The 18,885-nt window shown below is 32.8% G+C and overlaps 1 protein-coding gene across 4 annotated transcripts in view; it reads left to right on the top strand.

Annotated features, from left to right (window-relative positions):
• The window catches only part of LOC118180445 (uncharacterized), a 131,010-nt gene that overhangs the window by 78,029 nt on the left and 34,096 nt on the right, over positions 1 to 18,885 (top strand). For all 4 annotated transcript variants that reach the window (XR_004756665.2, XM_035349544.2, XM_035349548.2 and 1 more), the window contains exons 15-16: positions 11,898 to 12,054; positions 17,641 to 17,767. Coding sequence is in view for 3 of the 4 variants with exons in the window: in XM_035349544.2 (XP_035205435.1) it covers positions 11,898 to 12,054; positions 17,641 to 17,767 (284 nt within the window). In the remaining variant the exon portion in view is untranslated. The remainder of the gene's footprint in view (positions 1 to 11,897; positions 12,055 to 17,640; positions 17,768 to 18,885) is intronic.

The raw sequence follows: 18,885 nt of genomic DNA, 5'->3' as shown, positions 1-18,885 counted from the left end.
TTGGCTTCGGCCGTCCACGAGAATCTTGCCTTTTTCCTTTTTAATTTTAACAATGGCTCAGCGATAGCCGCAAAATCTTTTATAAAGGACCTATAATATGAACAAAGTCCTAGAAAAGAAGAGAGCTTCTTTGCCGTGTTTGGAGTCGGATACTTTTGTACAGCGATTATTTTTGATTCATCTGTCTCGATCCCTTTTTGAGATATTTTGTAACCTAAATATTTTAATTCAGGGGCTGCAAATTTGCACTTTTCCACATTAACTTTTAGACCGGCCTCATTTAATAAAGAAAACTGTCTTAAATCCTGTACATGTTGGTCGAGATTATCACTAGTAATAATGATATCGTCTAAATAGATAAATGTGGACTTTCCAAGAACAGGTCTTAACACAATGTCCATGCATCGCTGAAATGTTGCCGGGGCCCCTGAAAGGCCAAACGGCATACGCAAAAATGCATAAGTGCCAGACTTGGTTATAAAAGCAGTCTTAGGCACGTCCTCAGGCCTCACCACTATTTGAAAATAACCAGTCGTTAAGTCTAAAGTCGTCATAAATTTGGTTGATTTTATGTTCCTTAAAATTTCTTCTATGATCGGTAGCGGATATACCGGATATTTCGTTATGGAATTTAATTTACGGTAATCAATAGCGAATCTCCACCTTTTTGGATGCTCCAAAGGATAGTCATTATTTTTCTTACATAAAACCACCGGGCTAGCATAACTACTTGAGATGGGTGTTATGATCTTTTTACGTAGCATATTGGTAATATGCCATTCTATAATTTTTTCCTTATTCTTATCATACCGGTATGGTTTTTGGCGAACTGGCATTGCATCTCTGGTGTCGATACTATGGTTAGTAACCTGAGTAAATCCTGGAATATCACTAAATAACGAAGCAAATTCACTTACCATTTGTCGGATTCTATCTTGCTCGTCATTAGGCAGGTGGTCAAGTTTTAACATCGGCGGTTCAGCGTTTTCAGTACGAACTGGTTTCATTGTCAGCTTAAGGGACGCTTCATTAAAATCCAGCATAGCTTGGGCTTCTGAAAGAAAATCTATTCCTAAAATTAAATGTGTTTGCAGATTCTTTACTATAAAAAACATCACCTTTATTTGTTCGTCCTTGATACGGATATACAAAGGTACTTTACCTACGCACTAACATTTTTCTCCTTGCGCCGCTAACACTGTCGTATTATCCGCATTATATATGCGGTATTTGCGAAAATACTTCCTAAAAAACTCTTCTGCCACACAGGAACACTGCGTGCCGGTATCCAGGAGTGCGGTGGCTGGGATATTATTCACCAAGACTTCAATCTTCGGAAGAGTCAAATTTTTCACCATTACTGTATTTAACTTGTAGGAAGAGGGGTTTTCGTGGCCTTCGGATTTCCGCACCCTCTCGTCAGCAGAAATCTGTTTTAGTTTAAATTATTTTTCCTTTCCGTGCTTTCCTTCTTTTTCCCCTGGCCTTGAGACTTTTTTCCTGGGTTGCTATTGAACTGTCGACGTTCGCCGGCTGTTTTTGAATGCTCGGGTTTCCTTGCCCACTGATTCGCTTTTTCTCCGTAGCCGTATGCTTGAGTTTGCTGTAGTCTTGGCGTACCAAATTGGTTTCGCTGTTGATATTGGCGTCTTCTTTCGACTTCCGCCGTTCTTCTACTTTCAAACTGGATTGCTAGCTCAAATAACTTTTCCAGTGTAGTCGGATTTCTCAATTCAATAAAGTCTTGCACTTGGGGCAGTAACCTCGGCAAAATCACTTTAATTATTTCAGGATCCGGACGGTTTCCATATAAGAGCTTGAAAACGTGAATTTTTCTTAAAATAAAGCTCGAGAGGTTTTCGATTCTTTGTTGATATATACTGAAAATTTCCGTTTCTAATTTCGCATGATCCCTTACAACAGGGAAGGGTTTTAGTAGGGCAGTCTTGAAATTTTCGTAAGTATAGGTGGGACTTCCTGCTTGACCCAAGAGACTTCTGCCTATACATTTGAACCAGTTAAGCGCTTGGCCCCTCAAAGCGCTGGTAGCTAAGGTAACTTTTTGAAACTCGTGCACGGGGTAGAGCATGAAGTGGTCATCCAATTTTTCCAAAAAACTGGTTACCGGTGAGTTTCCGTTAAATGTTGCTTCTGGTTTCATCGAAGCGCGCATGGTCTGGACGATGTAACCAAATCCTTCCAGGGCGGCAGCTGGCATTTCTGGATTCTGAGCTGTTTCTGCAGGCAGCACAGGTTCTTCTTGAAACTCGGCCATGCTTATTCTTCTTCGTTGGGCGCCACTATCAGGGTCAATGTTACTTCTAACCTTCTTCGGGAACATACAAGGACCTGACTCGGAACAGAGAGCTTACTAAAGCTATGTTCACTAATTGTGGTAAGTAGACAGGATACAGACGAAGGGTATACAAAACCCTTTATTTTTCTCTATATACAATAACTTCCGTACTTCGGAATACACTGACCCGCCACTTGGGGTCTAACGTAAAAGTATAAAAATAAAACTAAACTCTAATTTAACTTTAGAATAATACACGTGGAAGATTGGCCTTATAATAACAGGAAGCGTATGTAGCACAGAGACTGTGAACACTACAATACGTTTAATTTATCAAGAGGATTAAAACCTCTAGCCTGGAAGGCAAACAGCAACTGCGTAACTTCTAAGGTAAGCGGCCTGCGTTGACTCACTGCTTCCTCTCTCTCGCTTGGCAAAAGGCCACAACTTAAATACTTGGCGTTCGCCAGACAAACTTTGCATAAAAACCTTAACGCTTATAATTCTGGCCGGAAGTAGAAAATAAGAAGTGATAGTAAAGATTTAACATAAAATAAACGTTAGTAAAACTTAAGATCCTTACAACACAGCCTTCATACTGTCAGGCAATAATGGTGGAGACAGCTTCACTGCAAAGCACCCGAGTACAGCTCCCAGCTCTGCTTGGTCGTTCTCGGAACTCCACGTACTCTCGAGACTCTCCACGCGATGCACTCGACGATACACAAGAGTATAGCTCTCGACTCACTAAGACAAAACTCTAAGACAGAACTAAGACAAAACTCGACAATGCACTAAAAGACTCTTTTAATGCACTCGACAACCAACTCGGCGCTAGACTTCGAGACACTCGCTCAATGACTGACTATCAGCTCACTAGACGAGGCACGCGCACTAACTGACTGCGGACCAGCAGGGTTTATATAGCTTTCGGCTTGTGTTCGAGAACATTCTGGGCTAAACCAGTAAGAATTCGTTCCAGAAGGTTCTCCGTCTGCCCATGGTATATCGCCTATTTTGTCACCAAATGGACGATTTCTCGCCAAATATGGCAACCCTGCCTTCCCTTGCCATTTTATGGCAACCCAAAAGCTGCTTTGTGGGGAAGCCATCTTACTGCGCCTGTACATTTTTTAACATTATTAGGTACTATTCCGTTTTGAGGACCGTAAAAAAATTGCAGCGAAAATGTATGCGCAAAAGCGCCAAATCTAGCAAGCGCACACATTTAACAGCGTGCCAAATATAGCATATGAGCTGATTTCAGATTGCGTAAGTTTATATAGTCCTATATTTCTTAAGACGCCACTGAAATACTAGTTTAACGAAAAGTCTGCAATAGAATTTTGGTTAAAGTTCAGAATCACCCACTGCTTGACGCGTTTTTAAGAATTCCACATACTCGGTATCCATGAACACATCGACCTACTTAAAAAAAAAGTCCCAGAATTGCACAAAAATGGCACTGCGCACACCCTTGACTTTATCTATGCACGCATTGACCTATTTTCACTTAAAAAGTAAAATAAAATTGACAAAAATCCAATTGTTTTTACCCTTGTAAAAGCGGCGAACAAATAAGTGGGCGATTCTGCACTTTACCGAGAATTTTTTCAAAGAAACTACATCATTCATTATAGAAAATTATGTTTAAACAACCAACGAGATGAAACTATGCTTTAGCGAAAACTCGGTTGTGAAATAGCGATGCAGGCATCCATTCAGTTATGTTTAGCAATTTTTATATAAATTATAATAATGATCTGAAATAGTTATTTACTCTTATGCTTCCATTAAGTCATGTTTAGCCTTTTTTATATAAATTATAATAATAAAAAAGTATTATATGAAATTAACCTTTCATCTAAATTAAAACATCAATCTTAGATAGTTATTTACTATTATACTTCCTTTCTTGCGTTAGGGTTGCCGCAATTATTTTTGGCAGCACTGGCATCAACAGTAGTTTGACGTTTTTTTACGGCCCTCAAAACCGAATAGTACCCGTTATTAATTTTGCTAGTGTTATAACTTGTGTGTGTCTTGTGGTATACATTGTGAGACATGAAGAGTTGAAACTAGAGTTAAAAAAAAAAAATTTAGATTGAAGTAATTAAACAGTGAAATTACTTTTTTGTGTGTCTATGTTTTAGCTAAATTAAAACAGTAAAAATTATAATCTTTATTTTATTACTTCTGAACTTAAATGAAGAAATTATTCCAGTACATAATCCAAGCTCTAGAATTGTTAGGACTATGGTGATTCCAGATTTTGGAAATTTTTGGATTCTACATCATCAGTTTAAATCTAATAACATGACATTTAGGAATTATAAAATATGAAATAGTTGTTTATGAGAATCAAAATTTACAAAAAAAGTTCAATATTTATTTATCTTATTAAACATTTCTTTTAACGAAAGTTGTTTACGCTCTTTTAATTTTTGTGTTAATACTTTCTTTTTAATTTTAAAGATAGACATAATATCTTGTCTAGTTAGAAAGTTCCATTATTTTAGTCCTGCAATAGCTGTGTCAAGAATTCCCACTAAATTGTGAGTCAAAACCTTGATTATCAACAACATCTTTATCACTTTCTTCAGTATCAGTGGTGATACTTTGTGTATTTAAAACCATATTACCAATTTTGTCATCTATTAGTTCACTAATGAGTGGTATCACAATGGTATAAGTTTTCCATTGCAATAGCAATGGGAAACTTATCTCATCTTCATTTCTTCACAAATTCCATGATCTGGAAAATTTTACCTTTTGCTTATGATATTGGAAAATATTTCAGTTTGCAGATATCATCATCACCATGAAATATGACAGCTAGTGCCAAATTATGCCAAGCAATTTTTAAAATATCTTCAGCCACATCCTCCCATGATCTTACACTGTTTTAGAGTAGGATTTATATTAAAATATTTAAAGCATTCTTGAAAGGGCTTGCCACTGCTTAAAAATTTTTGCATAGATTTTAAAATAGCTAATTGAAATCTGCATTCAACACATGCAGCAGGCCTGTATCTATTAGCTGAATGGTGGATGTACTATTTGGAGGAAAAAATAAGAATGAAGTAATTAAGTATAAACTGAACAGTTGCCTATAATGAGGATGATTTCTGCATCATCCGGTAACACAACCAATTTCAAATGTCACTGAGCATTGAGTATAAAATAATTTTAAACTAATAATCCATTAATTTTTGTGTCATCCATGCCTTTTTATTTGAACAAGAGTTGATGGGGAAAGTCTTTATTAATTTAAATGCCTGAGATCATGTATTTTTTCTGATTTTGAAAATATTATATTTGTGCATTCCAACATTTGCGTAAAACAAAACTCTTAATCCCACTTTGAAATCTTTGACATCAGTTAAGGCCTGTTCTTCAGTGGTCACCAAGGTTTTTTGGGCTACATATTGCCAGAAAGGACCAGTTTTGTCAGCATTATAATTTTTTTATGAAGGTAATTTTTACCATTAATGTGTACAAGGAATTCACTGTAAATTGTTCAGTTGCTTCAGTATCAAAGGTGTTTATATATATAATATGGTGTTTTCTTAATTTGGTTAAATAACAAACATGTGTCAGTTTAGGTTTAAGTCCATTTCCTCATGAAATAGTTTTTTCTTGAGCCGTTAGCATTGAATCTGACATTGGTAGGCCCTTGCTGTAGTGTTTCCCACTCACTAAATTATCACTATGTCATGATCATCACATTCAACACATCAAATGACTTTCTTGTTATTCATTGCAAATGAAGGTCAAACTTTGGAAAAAATCCAAGAAGTTCCTTTTTTTTCATTTTATGTCATAAAACAAAAAAATAAATAAATAAATAAAAATAAAAGTAGACTTAACAAAAGCCGAATAAAATAAAAACATCTGCCCTGAAGATAACGATAGTGCTGACAGATCAACTTCCAGTTCATTGCGCGCCGCGACGTCCCCCCCCCCCGCAGGGCAGCGCGAAATTGATAAACAGATTTCAGAACGGTTAGATAAACAAAGGATATGCCTTTATCCATTTTTTGTAGCAATTCGTTTTTTGTTTGATGGATATCGAAACATACTTTCATTTTCTAGATCCTTTGGGAGCTCCAGCATCGGAAATTCTATTTGACATAATCGAAAGTTCAAGCTTACTTTTATAAAATTGCTCTTACAGTCTGCAAAAATTAATAAGCCGGATCCAATTCGAAGATTAAGGAACAACGCAATCATCAACATTAACTGAAATAGATAATTAGATAATTTTACCTAATACCGTCCGTTATACATTAAACACGCACGCGAGAACGTATTCTGCGCTTGCGCAGTCGTAAATGTTTTGCGCGCACGCGTAAAACGTGCATGCGTCAATGCGGCACATGCGCAGAAAGATTTTAGCTTTGAGGTCCGGATTATAGATCATTCCGGATTATGGGTGTCCGAATTAACGACTTTGACTGTATTTCTGGAATTTTTTCGAGGAAATTAGTATTTAAGATTTACTTCGTAATTTTTAATACAGGTATTTTGAGTTTTATGTATTTTTGCCTTGTTGCGAAGTGAGAAATGAATTAATTGAATCAATCGTCTGTGAAAAACTGTTTTTTTGTTATGTTTGCTTAATTTCTTTTATACATCGTTCTAGCTTTATTATAGCATTTGAATAGAACATGTGGCAACGGTTAGATAATTCTTTAAATGATATAAATTTTGTGCATTCTGAGTTATAATATGAACGAAATATAATACAGTCAAAAGTCGTTAATCCGGACTCGTCGGGACTTCGGCGATTCCGGATTATAGATCATCAGTTTAAATCTCGTAAGATGGCATGCAGAAATTCTAAAATTAAAATTATGAAACCGTAATTTATAAAATAAAGAACAATTATGATCTAAAGGGTATCAAAATTTACAAAAAAAAAAAAGCTTAATATTTATTTGTTTACTTTATTAAACATTTCTTTCAATGTAAGTTGTTTAAGTTGCTTCATTTTATGTGATAATACTTTCTCTAGAATTCTATAAAATATAATTCTATAAATTATGTCTTGTTTATAGAATATTTCTCTATTCTATAAACAAGACATAATTTCTTGTTGTTACAAACTTCTGCTGTTCAAGTCCTATAATTGCTGTGTCGAGAATACCGCCTAACTTGTCAATCGAAATTTTTTCGTTTTCACTAACCTCGCCGTCATCTTCTTCATGTCTTTATCCATTTTTTGCAGCAATTCCACTTTTTGTTTGATGGAAATCGAAACATACTTTCGTTTTGTAGTCGTCGAACAACGCAATCATCAACATTAACTGAAATAGATAATTTTAGCTTATACCGTCCGTTATACATAAAACGTGCACGCGAAAACGTATTCTGCGCTTGCGCAAATGCATATGCGCAGTCGTAAAGGTCTTACGCGCACGCGTAAACGCCTATGCGAATGTGTCAACGCGGCGCATGCGCAGAAAGTTTTTAGCTTTGAGGTCCGGATTATGGGTGTCCGAATTAACGACTTTTGACTGTAATGTTAAGTGAACCTAGCGCCAGAGTGTCACTATGGTAAACAAATAGAGTGAATTTTAAAGAATGCATTTATTCTATTATGGTTTATGTGCTGTCAGCGAAGTAGATTTAATTCAATCCAATAAGTTTAAACGAAATGCAAGAAAAAATGCGTATAATTTAATATTCCGTACAAGGAAGTCATATGGTGTACACATCAAATTTTTTAATTTGGTTAACAAACCCACTGAGTATGTGCACTCCATTTTCAAGTCCATTTTCTCATGGACTTCAGTCTTTAGCATTGGATTGGACCCATCAGTGGCACGCTCTTGTTGTAGTGTTAATCACCCCTTTAATCATGATTTATCCTGATTGTCTCTTTAGCATCGTTGCATTTGTATACACATTTTACTTTGTTATTCAACATATAATAATTCAAAATATAAAATATTATTCTTGCTTAAACATTGCTTAAACCATATTACAAAGTTGAATGTAATCTTAAGGAAAATCATGACTGACATCACAGCAAAACTGTCTATTGAGAGGCTGGAACATCCTTCCCACCCTGGCCATTTTCAAGGGATATAATCAGCTACACTGATCAAGTCACTTCCGTGCAATCAACATGCAATATGCATGATCTGCATTTTCTGTCATGATCTTTGATCTCCTTTTCAACGATGGCTCTTTTCCACATATGCCATATGCCGAGGCTTTACATACAACTGTAGAAGCACAGAATCTATTTCCTTAATTGGGACTAATTTGTGGATATTGCATATTTGATAATAACTATGTAGTTCCAAAAGTTGTTCCTTAGATCATCTCTTCCAAATTGTCTCCAATAAATCTTGCTGCATATTATAATTTTTTGTCAGTTTCGCATTTTCAAATTCAGGTTTTGATTTCATTATTTTCAGTTTCTGACCAGAGAGAAAATAACCTACAGTCAGAGTTTCTTCAGAATCAACACTTCTTCACTCATACACTAATGGTCTGTTCTTCAGGGTGGCCTCTAGCCCTACGAATTCAGTAGAAAGTGCTTCCTCATTCAGAAATGAATAACCAAGTGATTTTCTAAAACAGCATTTTGTAAATCCTATTAAACACTTCCACAAAGCCACCTATTGCACAATAAATTTTCAGTCAGTGGTGTTTATAGCATAAAAATTTGGACCGTATTAGCCATTATGGTCTTCCAATGCAAGGCCAATTCTTTGTTTGTGGTGGTGTCAGTATAAATGGTGTAAGGGATTCCTCATTGACCAATAAACCTCTAAAATGCCATCATGAGCTTATCAGTTGTCAGGTCCGAAACGAACTCCAGATCCAAAGCTTTTGTTTCAGTTGTGAAACATTCTTTCTGCATGGAATATATTCAATAATCTTTAACTTTTCTTAGTTCAGCTGTAGAAAGATCAAAAGATGGATGTTGCTCATTTACAGTTGTGAATGAAGCAGAAATCCCAGGCTGTCACATGGATTAGTTTTATGTAACCACCGAATTAAATAACATCTGTGACAGGATTAAATGTAGTCATACACAGAAATTGGAATTCTGTCTTTCTTGAAGCTGTATGTGCTTTAAAAATGTCAAATTTGATGCTGTCTTTATATTCTTTACATTGTAAAATATTGGATTTATATTCAGCGTCAAAACATAAATTATGAATACTGTTATCTAATGTGTTTGCTAAACAGTTCGAAATCAATCAACAAACCCAAAGTCTGTCACAAAAGTATTCTAAATCATCATTGTTCACATCTTTTGAATTATCATTATTAGTGTCTGTCAACTTCCCAATAAGCGAGTAATATTTGCTCTTACAGTGTCATTTTCATTTAAAAAGTGTTATGTCATCCAAATGGAACTTACCTGTTCATTTGGAATGACATTTCAAACATGCATGTAAGGACACAAAATTATAACCAATGTAAAGGAAAAAAAAAAAAAAAAAGCTTGCCTCTAAATTAAGATAACAGGAATATAAATAGTATTCAAATTCTTGCATCTATCAAGTTTTGGCACCGAATTGTTGCATTTATGTACACATTTAATTTTATTATTCAACATACAATGGTTTGAAATATAAAAATATATAAATATTCTGTTGCCAGGTTCCGAAGTTTCCAAACTCTGCAGTTTAAGAAAATCGTGACTGATGCCATGAACAGTATTGTCTCTTGCAAGGCTGGGACAAGCATAATGAATGATTTTTTTGTTATTCATTGCAAGTTAAGGTCAAAATCCACAAAAATATTTTAAGTCTTATAATGGATTGGAAGAGACTTGCCATACTCCTTGCATAATTTTGAAAAGGATATGCCTTTATTCATTTTTTTTACGGTAATTCTACTTTTTGCATGATTGACACCAAAACATGCTTTTGCTTTGCAGCCCCAGAATTAGGAACTCTTTTTGACATAATTGAAAATTCAGCTGTAGTTTTGGTAAAATACCTGTAATAGTAATAGCTTTAAAAAGGTAATAAGGTGGATCAAATTAGAAAATTAAACAAGAGTGCAGTTTGTTATGTTAACTGAAGTTTCTCAGAGTCTAATACTTTCTCCATACCTAACTATAATGCTAACAAAAGAAAGCATGCATAAACAGCATCTTGCTCACAACATTTCTCTCATTGTTTATGTTCGATAGAAAAATGCTAAAATCCTCCCTACACAACCAGTCAAGGGTTGCAAATGTGGTTGTGGTTATCATCAATTAATGTATTGTCATTGGACATGATGTGATTACCTACATAGCAAGTGTTTGAAAGTGAGTGAAAAAATTTCCATTAGTTTGGAGAAAAATTATTTTTGCAGCGCATTTGCTTTTGCTTGAATATTATATTCTGTATAAGAAAAAAAATTCTGAAAAAAAAATTGATTCTGCTGTCTCCAGCATAGTGCAACTAAAGTACAGTGTAAGAAGTGAAGTCAGCCAAGTTGCCAACTCATTAGCAGTTAATTGTACACCAAGCTACTATATAAAAGGCAAGAGCCCTTCTGAAACTAGTGGCATACTAAAAATTTTGTGTGTGAACAATGAATAATAAAACTTTAATAAAAAACAACTTTTTCAACAACTCCTCATGTAATTTTCTTTTGTCCTGTCCCCATGTATACAGCAATATGTTTTTGCTTAAAAAAATATCAAAGAATTGTCTGTGCTGTTGTTTTTCCCATGAACAAAGCAATTTGTGTTTGCTTAAAAAACATACAACTGCACAAATTCGGCATCCTACATTCTGTCTCTTTGCTTGCAATTTTTTACATTGCATGCCTTTAAAATCCAATCATATAAGAAGGACAGTTTCATAGAATGTAAACTTTTCACTCTTTACTCTTAGTTAAAATGCCATACTTCTGAAGAAGCTTAACTGTTTTTTTTTTCATCAGCTGGCAAACTGCACAGTCCAATTTTGATACCGTGCATGAAAAAAAATTTACTCAGCGCAATGAACACTAGAAAAAGTTACCTCCAAATGTAAGGATGTAAATTAGTGCTGACCTATTGTGTATGCATATAAATATATTTTTTTGTCACATTTTTGCCTGGTTTGCCACATAAATATATTTTGGCGATGTCTTGGTTTGAACATGTTGCTTCCTGAATACTTTTCAGAGGGGGAATCAGAAGAACCAAAATTGTTTTGCTGAAGGTCTGTCAGTCCAGATATTAAACATCAGGATTTCGAACTTTGTGCTGTACTATTTTTACTTATATAAAAATAAAATGCAATAATCCCTTTTCATTTGGCTAAAATTTAATTATTTTTTTACATGTAATAAAACTGCATGCTAGTCTACTTATATACTGATTGATTATAATCAGTTTAATAATTTCATAAAAAGTATATGACACTGCTGTGCACTTTTTTATTTAAATCAACAAATATTATTATTATTGAAAGCATGTAATTAAATTAAGAAGTTTAAATTTATTTTAAAGTAATTAATTTGGATAATTGAAGTTCTGAGTTATTTATTTATTCATAGCATTTAAATAATTGTATAATGAAATATTCTCTTCTAATCAGTCAGATGCTTCTTTAAAATTTTATTTATTTATATTATTTTTTTTTCTCTTCAGATACATACAGAAATTCAGACAGAGGAAAAACTGACAGCTGCTTCGATAATAATAGATAATGCTTCAAAAGCCACTCAGGTACATTTGTTGGAGACAGATTCTGACAAACATGTATATTCAAATCAAACAAAAGAAAAGCAAAATGAAGGTTTTACAGGTGAGTTCAAAAGTGTATTTTGTGTCAGCGGTAGGTTATAAAAATTGTTCAGTCCTAATATTTCTCAACATATGTTGAGAATTTATTTTTGTGACATGGGTATGAGGCATCTTTGCGCAAGTTTGTATTTCTGTTCCCCACCTCTAAAATAACATGAAAATCAAAATGAAATTTATTAAAAAAATCTGATGTTTATTTAGTGTAAAAGTATAAGATGCATGTTTGTATGTATATAGAGAAAAAGAGCATCTGTGATCTTATCATACTGAATTCAGAATTACCAGATTACTTTAAGTCATACTTTTTATTCAGACTTATAATTTGGATGCAACTTAAATTCAAAGATAATATTTTAACATCATGGGTCTGCCAATCTTACATGTCTAAAGAAATTTACCTTTTTTTAAATGTTGCATTAATAATCATTTAAATTGCTCTTAAAATAATGTGCTCTGGTGTAATAATGAAGATGAGAATTCTCATTTGGGAAGTAAGACGTCAAAAATGGTAGCATATCTTAAGAAGATTCTCTCTAAATTAGATTGTGTACTATACTCTTACATTACTCTTAATTTAAGTAAATATATTAAGTATTTTCTATTAGTTTTCCAATTTTCTAACTTTTTTAATCCGACTGAGCTTAAATTTTGAAGCAGCTATTTTTTGCTATTTTTATCCAAGTTTTCTGTTTTAGATTCTAAGATGACTATTTTTTAGTACTTTTCTCGATTTAAAACCCTATTGCAATTTCAATTCAAAGTAATATGCTATTATTCATTCATCCATTATATTTAATTTATTGAATACAATGTCTAGCCCAGTGACTCCCAACCTTATTTGACTAATGAGCAACTTTATTTGACTAGCAGTCATGATCATATTTCAGAACTACATCATATGTCTGTTATGCGTGACCTACTGAATATCTTAATTTATTCCAGTGATTCCCAACTTTTTTGACTGATGACTGTCTTAAATGAGCAGCTGTGTTCTTGTGACACAGTGATTGAGAACTATAATCATTATTTATACATTTATTTATACATTTATTAGGCTTAATTTACTGAACTTTATAGTCTAGTTCAGTAATTCTAACTTTTTCAACTAATGGCTCTTAATAGCTATGATCTTATGTCATAAACAGGGTTCGTAGTGGTCCTTATAAGTGCTTATAAGTCCTTATATTTGAAAATAAAATATAAATTCCCTTATAGGTGCTTACTTTTAATTTAAAACCTTTTTTTTTTTTAGTGCTTATTTTTTGCTTTTTGTGCTTTTTTTTTTAAATGAACACACAATTTTTCCCCGTACCAAAGCTGAAACTAAATAAACAACTTTTCTTCCTGATATGGAATGTCAGATGGTGAATCATACTCCCGGAAATAGCTTTTCCCCCTTTCTCTGCATTAACATAACCTTGGGTGTGCAGGAAGAGTACAGACAGGTGCCTGTCATTCTGTTGGTCAAAGAATTGCGAAAGCAGTAGAAAATTCCGGTACATTCGGCATTCTTTTCCTCCCACCCACACTACACTACTACACACGTTTGAATTTCTATCAAGATCTTAATAATTTGCATTCTCGTTCCGCTTGGCCAGTTCATATTCGTGTTTATTATGATCATTATGCTTATATTATGAGCATATGTATGAATGTTTATAATAACATAGTTGCAGTAACTCCTGAAGTATAGTAAACTTCCAAAAATGGTTGTGTTTTAACACAGATTAGCTTTCTAAGGAATAATATTCGGAATGGCTTAAATAAAGGGAAAGTAATCGAATAGTCAAAATAATTTCATTTTTTTGGCCAATACATTATACAGTACGAAGGTTGAAAGGTTCTCCCCTTTCTCTGCAAAATCTCGAATATTGAAACTGTTACAGTTCACTGCAAAACAAGCATTTCCCCCCCTTTTTTTTATTGTCATTTCCCAATCTGGATTGAATAGGACTAAAAGTTCTGCGGTCTACCAACCCAAGAGAAGAATGATTCTATTCCGGAAATTTAATGCAGTCTGTTGAAAATTAAAATGAAAAACACCCCAGATTGGTAAGTCTCTTTCTTTACCTTTATTTAGTTCTTTATTCTCCTTATACCGGCAGCTGTTGAATCCGATTGCGTAATATCATGTAGGGAAGAATTAAGGTGCATTTATTGCACAAGATATTTTGCAGAGATAATTAATTTTGATGTCCGGTCCAAGATTTGTTTATGAATACTTAAATGAGTTTTACTGTGCTTGCAAGCAGAATATTTTTCTGTTCCATTGATTTGTTTTTATATGATGCACATACCGAAATGTCAAAAGTATTTATTTAGCAGAAAAATCTAAAGAACGACTACAGTCTATCCCCCCCCCCTCCGCTCCTCTTTTTCAAGTTATGCTCGATAGTTCGAATATTCGCCAATTTTTAAGTATGCGGGTAGTTAAAGTTTACTGTTAAAGGATGACTGCATGAAGCAAATTTCTGTCTTCTGCTTTCAGAAATGTTCCTCTTTTTTACTTAAATTACTTTGCTTGCAATATCTGTTAAGGGAAAACTGATATACAATGAAAATTTAGAAAATGTTCAGAATTTAGATTTAAATTAGTTAAATATCAATATAAGTGGAAAAATAAATTGTATTTATTATTAAGTTCCAAGCGAATAGAATAAATATGCCTTATTATTATTTATTTCCTCTATTTTGAACTGAAATTTCATCATTAAATATTTTAAATTACGAGTCTAATTTTTAAGGTTATGCAGTTATGTATAATGTAATTAGACAGGTGCTTATTTTTTTCTTAAAATGTGCTTGAGAAGTGCTTTTAGGTGCTTATTTTTTTAACCAAAATGTGGCTATGAACCCTGATAAAGATTCAAAATTATAATTATTATTCATTAATCTGTTATGACATATTGAACATTATTGAACATTATTGTCTACTTTGTGGTTCCCAATATTTTTTAATTAATACTCTGATTCAGCAGTTGTGATTTTCTGACCAAATAATTCATAATTATAATTGATTAATGATCATTTTATTAACATCTGTCTGTTAATGTGAAAATCATACTTGGTGTATTTCACAGAGGTTTTCAAGATATGTTGTGTTTAATATCAATTTTGGACTGATTAGCATATTCCTTAAATCAATTTCAAAATACAATAGTCTGTTTTTTTAGTTTGCATTTCACTATTTTTTGATGTAGATGATGATTTATTAAACTACTCGCTGAAAACTGAAGCAGAATTTTTTCAGTAAAGGGCATATTGATTCTTCAAGTTCAAAATTCTAACCTCTTTATGAAATGGGTTCATGATTGACGTTCAAATTAGCTAAATGATTAAAGTTCAAAATTCTAACCTCTTTATGAAATGGGTTCATGATTGATGTTCAAATTAGCTAAATGATTGAAGTTACAAATTCTAACCTCTTTATGAAATGGGAATTGGGCATGCTGGTAAAGAAATACAGTCAAAAGTCTTTAATCCAGACCTCAAAGCTACAAACTTTCTGCGCATGCATAAACGCATATGCACGTAATACTTTTACATATGCATTTATGCATGCGTGTTTAACGTATAATGGACGGTATAAGCTAAGCTAAAATTACCTAATTATCTATTTCAGTTAATGTTTCAGATTGCGTTGTTCCTTAATGTTCGAATTGGATCCGACTTATTATTTTTTGCAGACTGTTAGAGCAATTTTATAAAAGTAAGCTTGAACTTTCAATTATGTCAAAAAGAATTTCCGATTCTGGAGCAGCCAAAGGATCTATAAAGCGAAAGCATGTTTCGATGTCCATCAAACAAAAAGTGGAATTGCTGAAAAAAAAATGGATAAAGGCATATCCTTTGTTTCTCTAACCATTCCGAAATCTGTTTATCAATTTCACGCTTATCTGGGGGAGGGCAATGAACTGGAAGTTGATTTGTCAGCACTATCCTTATCTTCAGGGCAGATGTTTTTATTTTGTTCGGCTTATAATTCCTCACTAAATGTAGTATTTTATCTCGATGTACTCCGTCTTTGATATGACTTAAATCAAATTCGTCGTCATTATAAATATCACAAATACACATCAAATAGTTTTCTGGTTGCAGTTTTCTAATTTCGACTATACGTAATGTATGCTTTACGCATGCGCGCGTTGAAATAAATGTTTAATAAAGTAAACAAATAAATATTAAGCTTTTTTTTTTGTAAATTTTGATACCCTTTAGATCATAATTGCTCTTTATTTCATAAATTACGGTTTCATATTTTTAATTTTATAATTTCTGCATGCCATCTTACCAGATTTAAATTGATGATCTATAATCCGTACAAACTGATAATCCAAAATCGCCGAAGTCCCGACGAGTCCGGATTAAAGACTTTTGATTGTATTGTCCAAGCTTATCTGAAACATACTTATATAATTTATAATATCGAACAGTTGCATATAATCATTTAATGCAAATGCTATGTTACCAGACAGTAATAAGTTTTTAAGTATCTCATTTGATGTAGTGAGTATTGCTATGAAAATGAAAAACTGAATGTGCTATACAATTACCCATAAATTACATACATAGCTGAAAATATATTGGGTTTAAATAAAAAATGTAGCATCGAACATAATTTACTGCATTGCAGAAAGGCTATAATTACTACATCATCAATTTATCTCTCTATTAAAGAAGCTCAGCCATAATAGTTTGTTGAAGACATATGACATATAGGCTTCACTACTATGTAGTTTATTAAGGTCATCCAATACCTGATCGTTAGCATACTTATATATTTATTACCTATATCTTAAAATAAGGGTACAATATTATTGTATTTTTCCTTTTCAACTAAATTTGAATGTGTGATAAAATTGCGGGAAAGAGAAGTGATTATAACAAAAAACAACAAAAGAATAGTGTCTTCATCAAAAAAATATATTGTTAATTAAGAGCAGTAGCTCGCATGCTACATGATTGCCAAATATTCTAATGTAGCATATAGTCACTATTCTTTTCTTTCTCATACAGAAAACGTTGCTCTTATTATAATTTATTAGGATATACAACGTGAATTTTGGTACATATATCTATCTATCCCTCTCTCTCTCTCTCTATATATATATATACAGTCAAAAGTCGTTAATTTGGACACCCATAATCCGGAATGATCTATAATCCGGACCTCAAAGCTAAAATCTTTCTGCGCATGCGCTGCTATGACGCATGTGCGCAAGACATTTACGACTCCGCATATGCGTCTGCGCAAGCGCAGAATACGTTCTCGCGTGCACGTTTAATGTATAACGGACGGTATAAGCTAAAATTATCTAATTATCTATTTCAGTTAATGTTGATGATCGCGTTGTTCCTTAATCTTCGAATTGGATCCGGCTTATTATTTTTTGCAGACTGTAAGAGCAATTTTATAAAAGTAAGCTTGAACTTTCGATTATGTCAAATAGAATTTCCGATGCTGGAGCTCCCAAAGGAAAGTATAAAACAAAATATTTTTGAAAAATATCTTTGAAACTATGTATTGAAATTAATAACAAAAGACAAATTACAAAATATTAAATTAGGTGTTTTTTACCCCTTGCAGAGAGATCTGGTGATGTGGCTCCTGAACCAGTTGGAAACCTAAATAAACTTGAAAGTATTTTGAAACAGATACATCAACACATTTGTGAAAACACAAATTTAGCTTCAAATTCAGGTGTTGGTTCAAGGTAAGTTAAGACTGCAAGAGTAATTCGTTAGATGGTAATAAAGAAATTTCATGATCGCTAAGATTGCTGAAAACACCATGTACTATTTTTTTAATATTTTGATACATTTTTGACACAAGTTTTATTAATGAAATGATTTTCTAATATCATGTATTATGTATTTCTATAGAGAATTTTTTTAATTTGGTTCCATCTCTACATTCTTATCAACATAAAAATATAGCCTAATGATTCTGATAACACTTTATTTAGATTGCAATGCTTTGTATATTTCTTTTTATTTTATTTAAATGATGAAAGTTTGTTTTTATTAAATGGCAAGGGCAATCTCATTATTTTTAATTTCAAAGTATTGCAGAATATTTTAGTGGTTTAAATTTTTGCAGATGACTTATATGTATCCATATTCAGTGTGAATATATTCAATGCTAGACATCTGCTAAAGATTTGTATTTCAAAGTTTTTTTCTTTTTCAAGAAGCACAGAGTATTTGCAATTCCTGTTAAGTCTGTGTAACATATGAACTTATGTATGTGCAGGCAGAGGTTTCATATCATTAAAAACGTGCCAATGAAATATGGATTTAAAGAGGGGATTTTGACCGATTTGTACATGTACACAATGATACCAGCTGACAAAAATATTCAGAGGTAAAACTAGGAACTGAATGACCACACTGCATGCTAAGAGCGCTTGAGTTTTTTCAAAATATTTTTATTCTTAATTTTTTTAATAATACTGTGAAATGAATCTATTATTAATATTTAAAAAATGAAATATATTTTTCATTATTCTTCCTACTAAAAAATAGGGAAATTTAAACTAATCCAAACCTGTGCAGTGTCTGTTACCTTTTCTATTTAAAATTGGGAAGTTTTATTATTATTAAAATTTAGTCAAATAATCAACTTTTGTTTCATGGACTGTCATGTTGTACATATTTTGAACCATTTTTATTTTCTGCTTTTTTCTTAAATTCTTATGAAGCAAAATATGTGGTACATTTAAAAACACACTTTTTAAAAAAAAATACAATAGTAAATTCTTTAAAATTTGCTTCTTTTTGTTATTTTATGTAGTTATATTTCTCTGAAAGTTGAGATTACAATGTATTTTGG

The sequence above is a fragment of the Stegodyphus dumicola genome, chromosome 4 (genome assembly GCF_044657685.1).
Source record: "Stegodyphus dumicola isolate Sdum_Otavi_A_Nest chromosome 4, ASM4465768v1".
Taxonomy (NCBI): domain Eukaryota; kingdom Metazoa; phylum Arthropoda; class Arachnida; order Araneae; family Eresidae; genus Stegodyphus; species Stegodyphus dumicola.
Note: the sequence above shows the minus strand (reverse complement) of the source record. Positions and strands in the feature narration are given on the sequence as shown.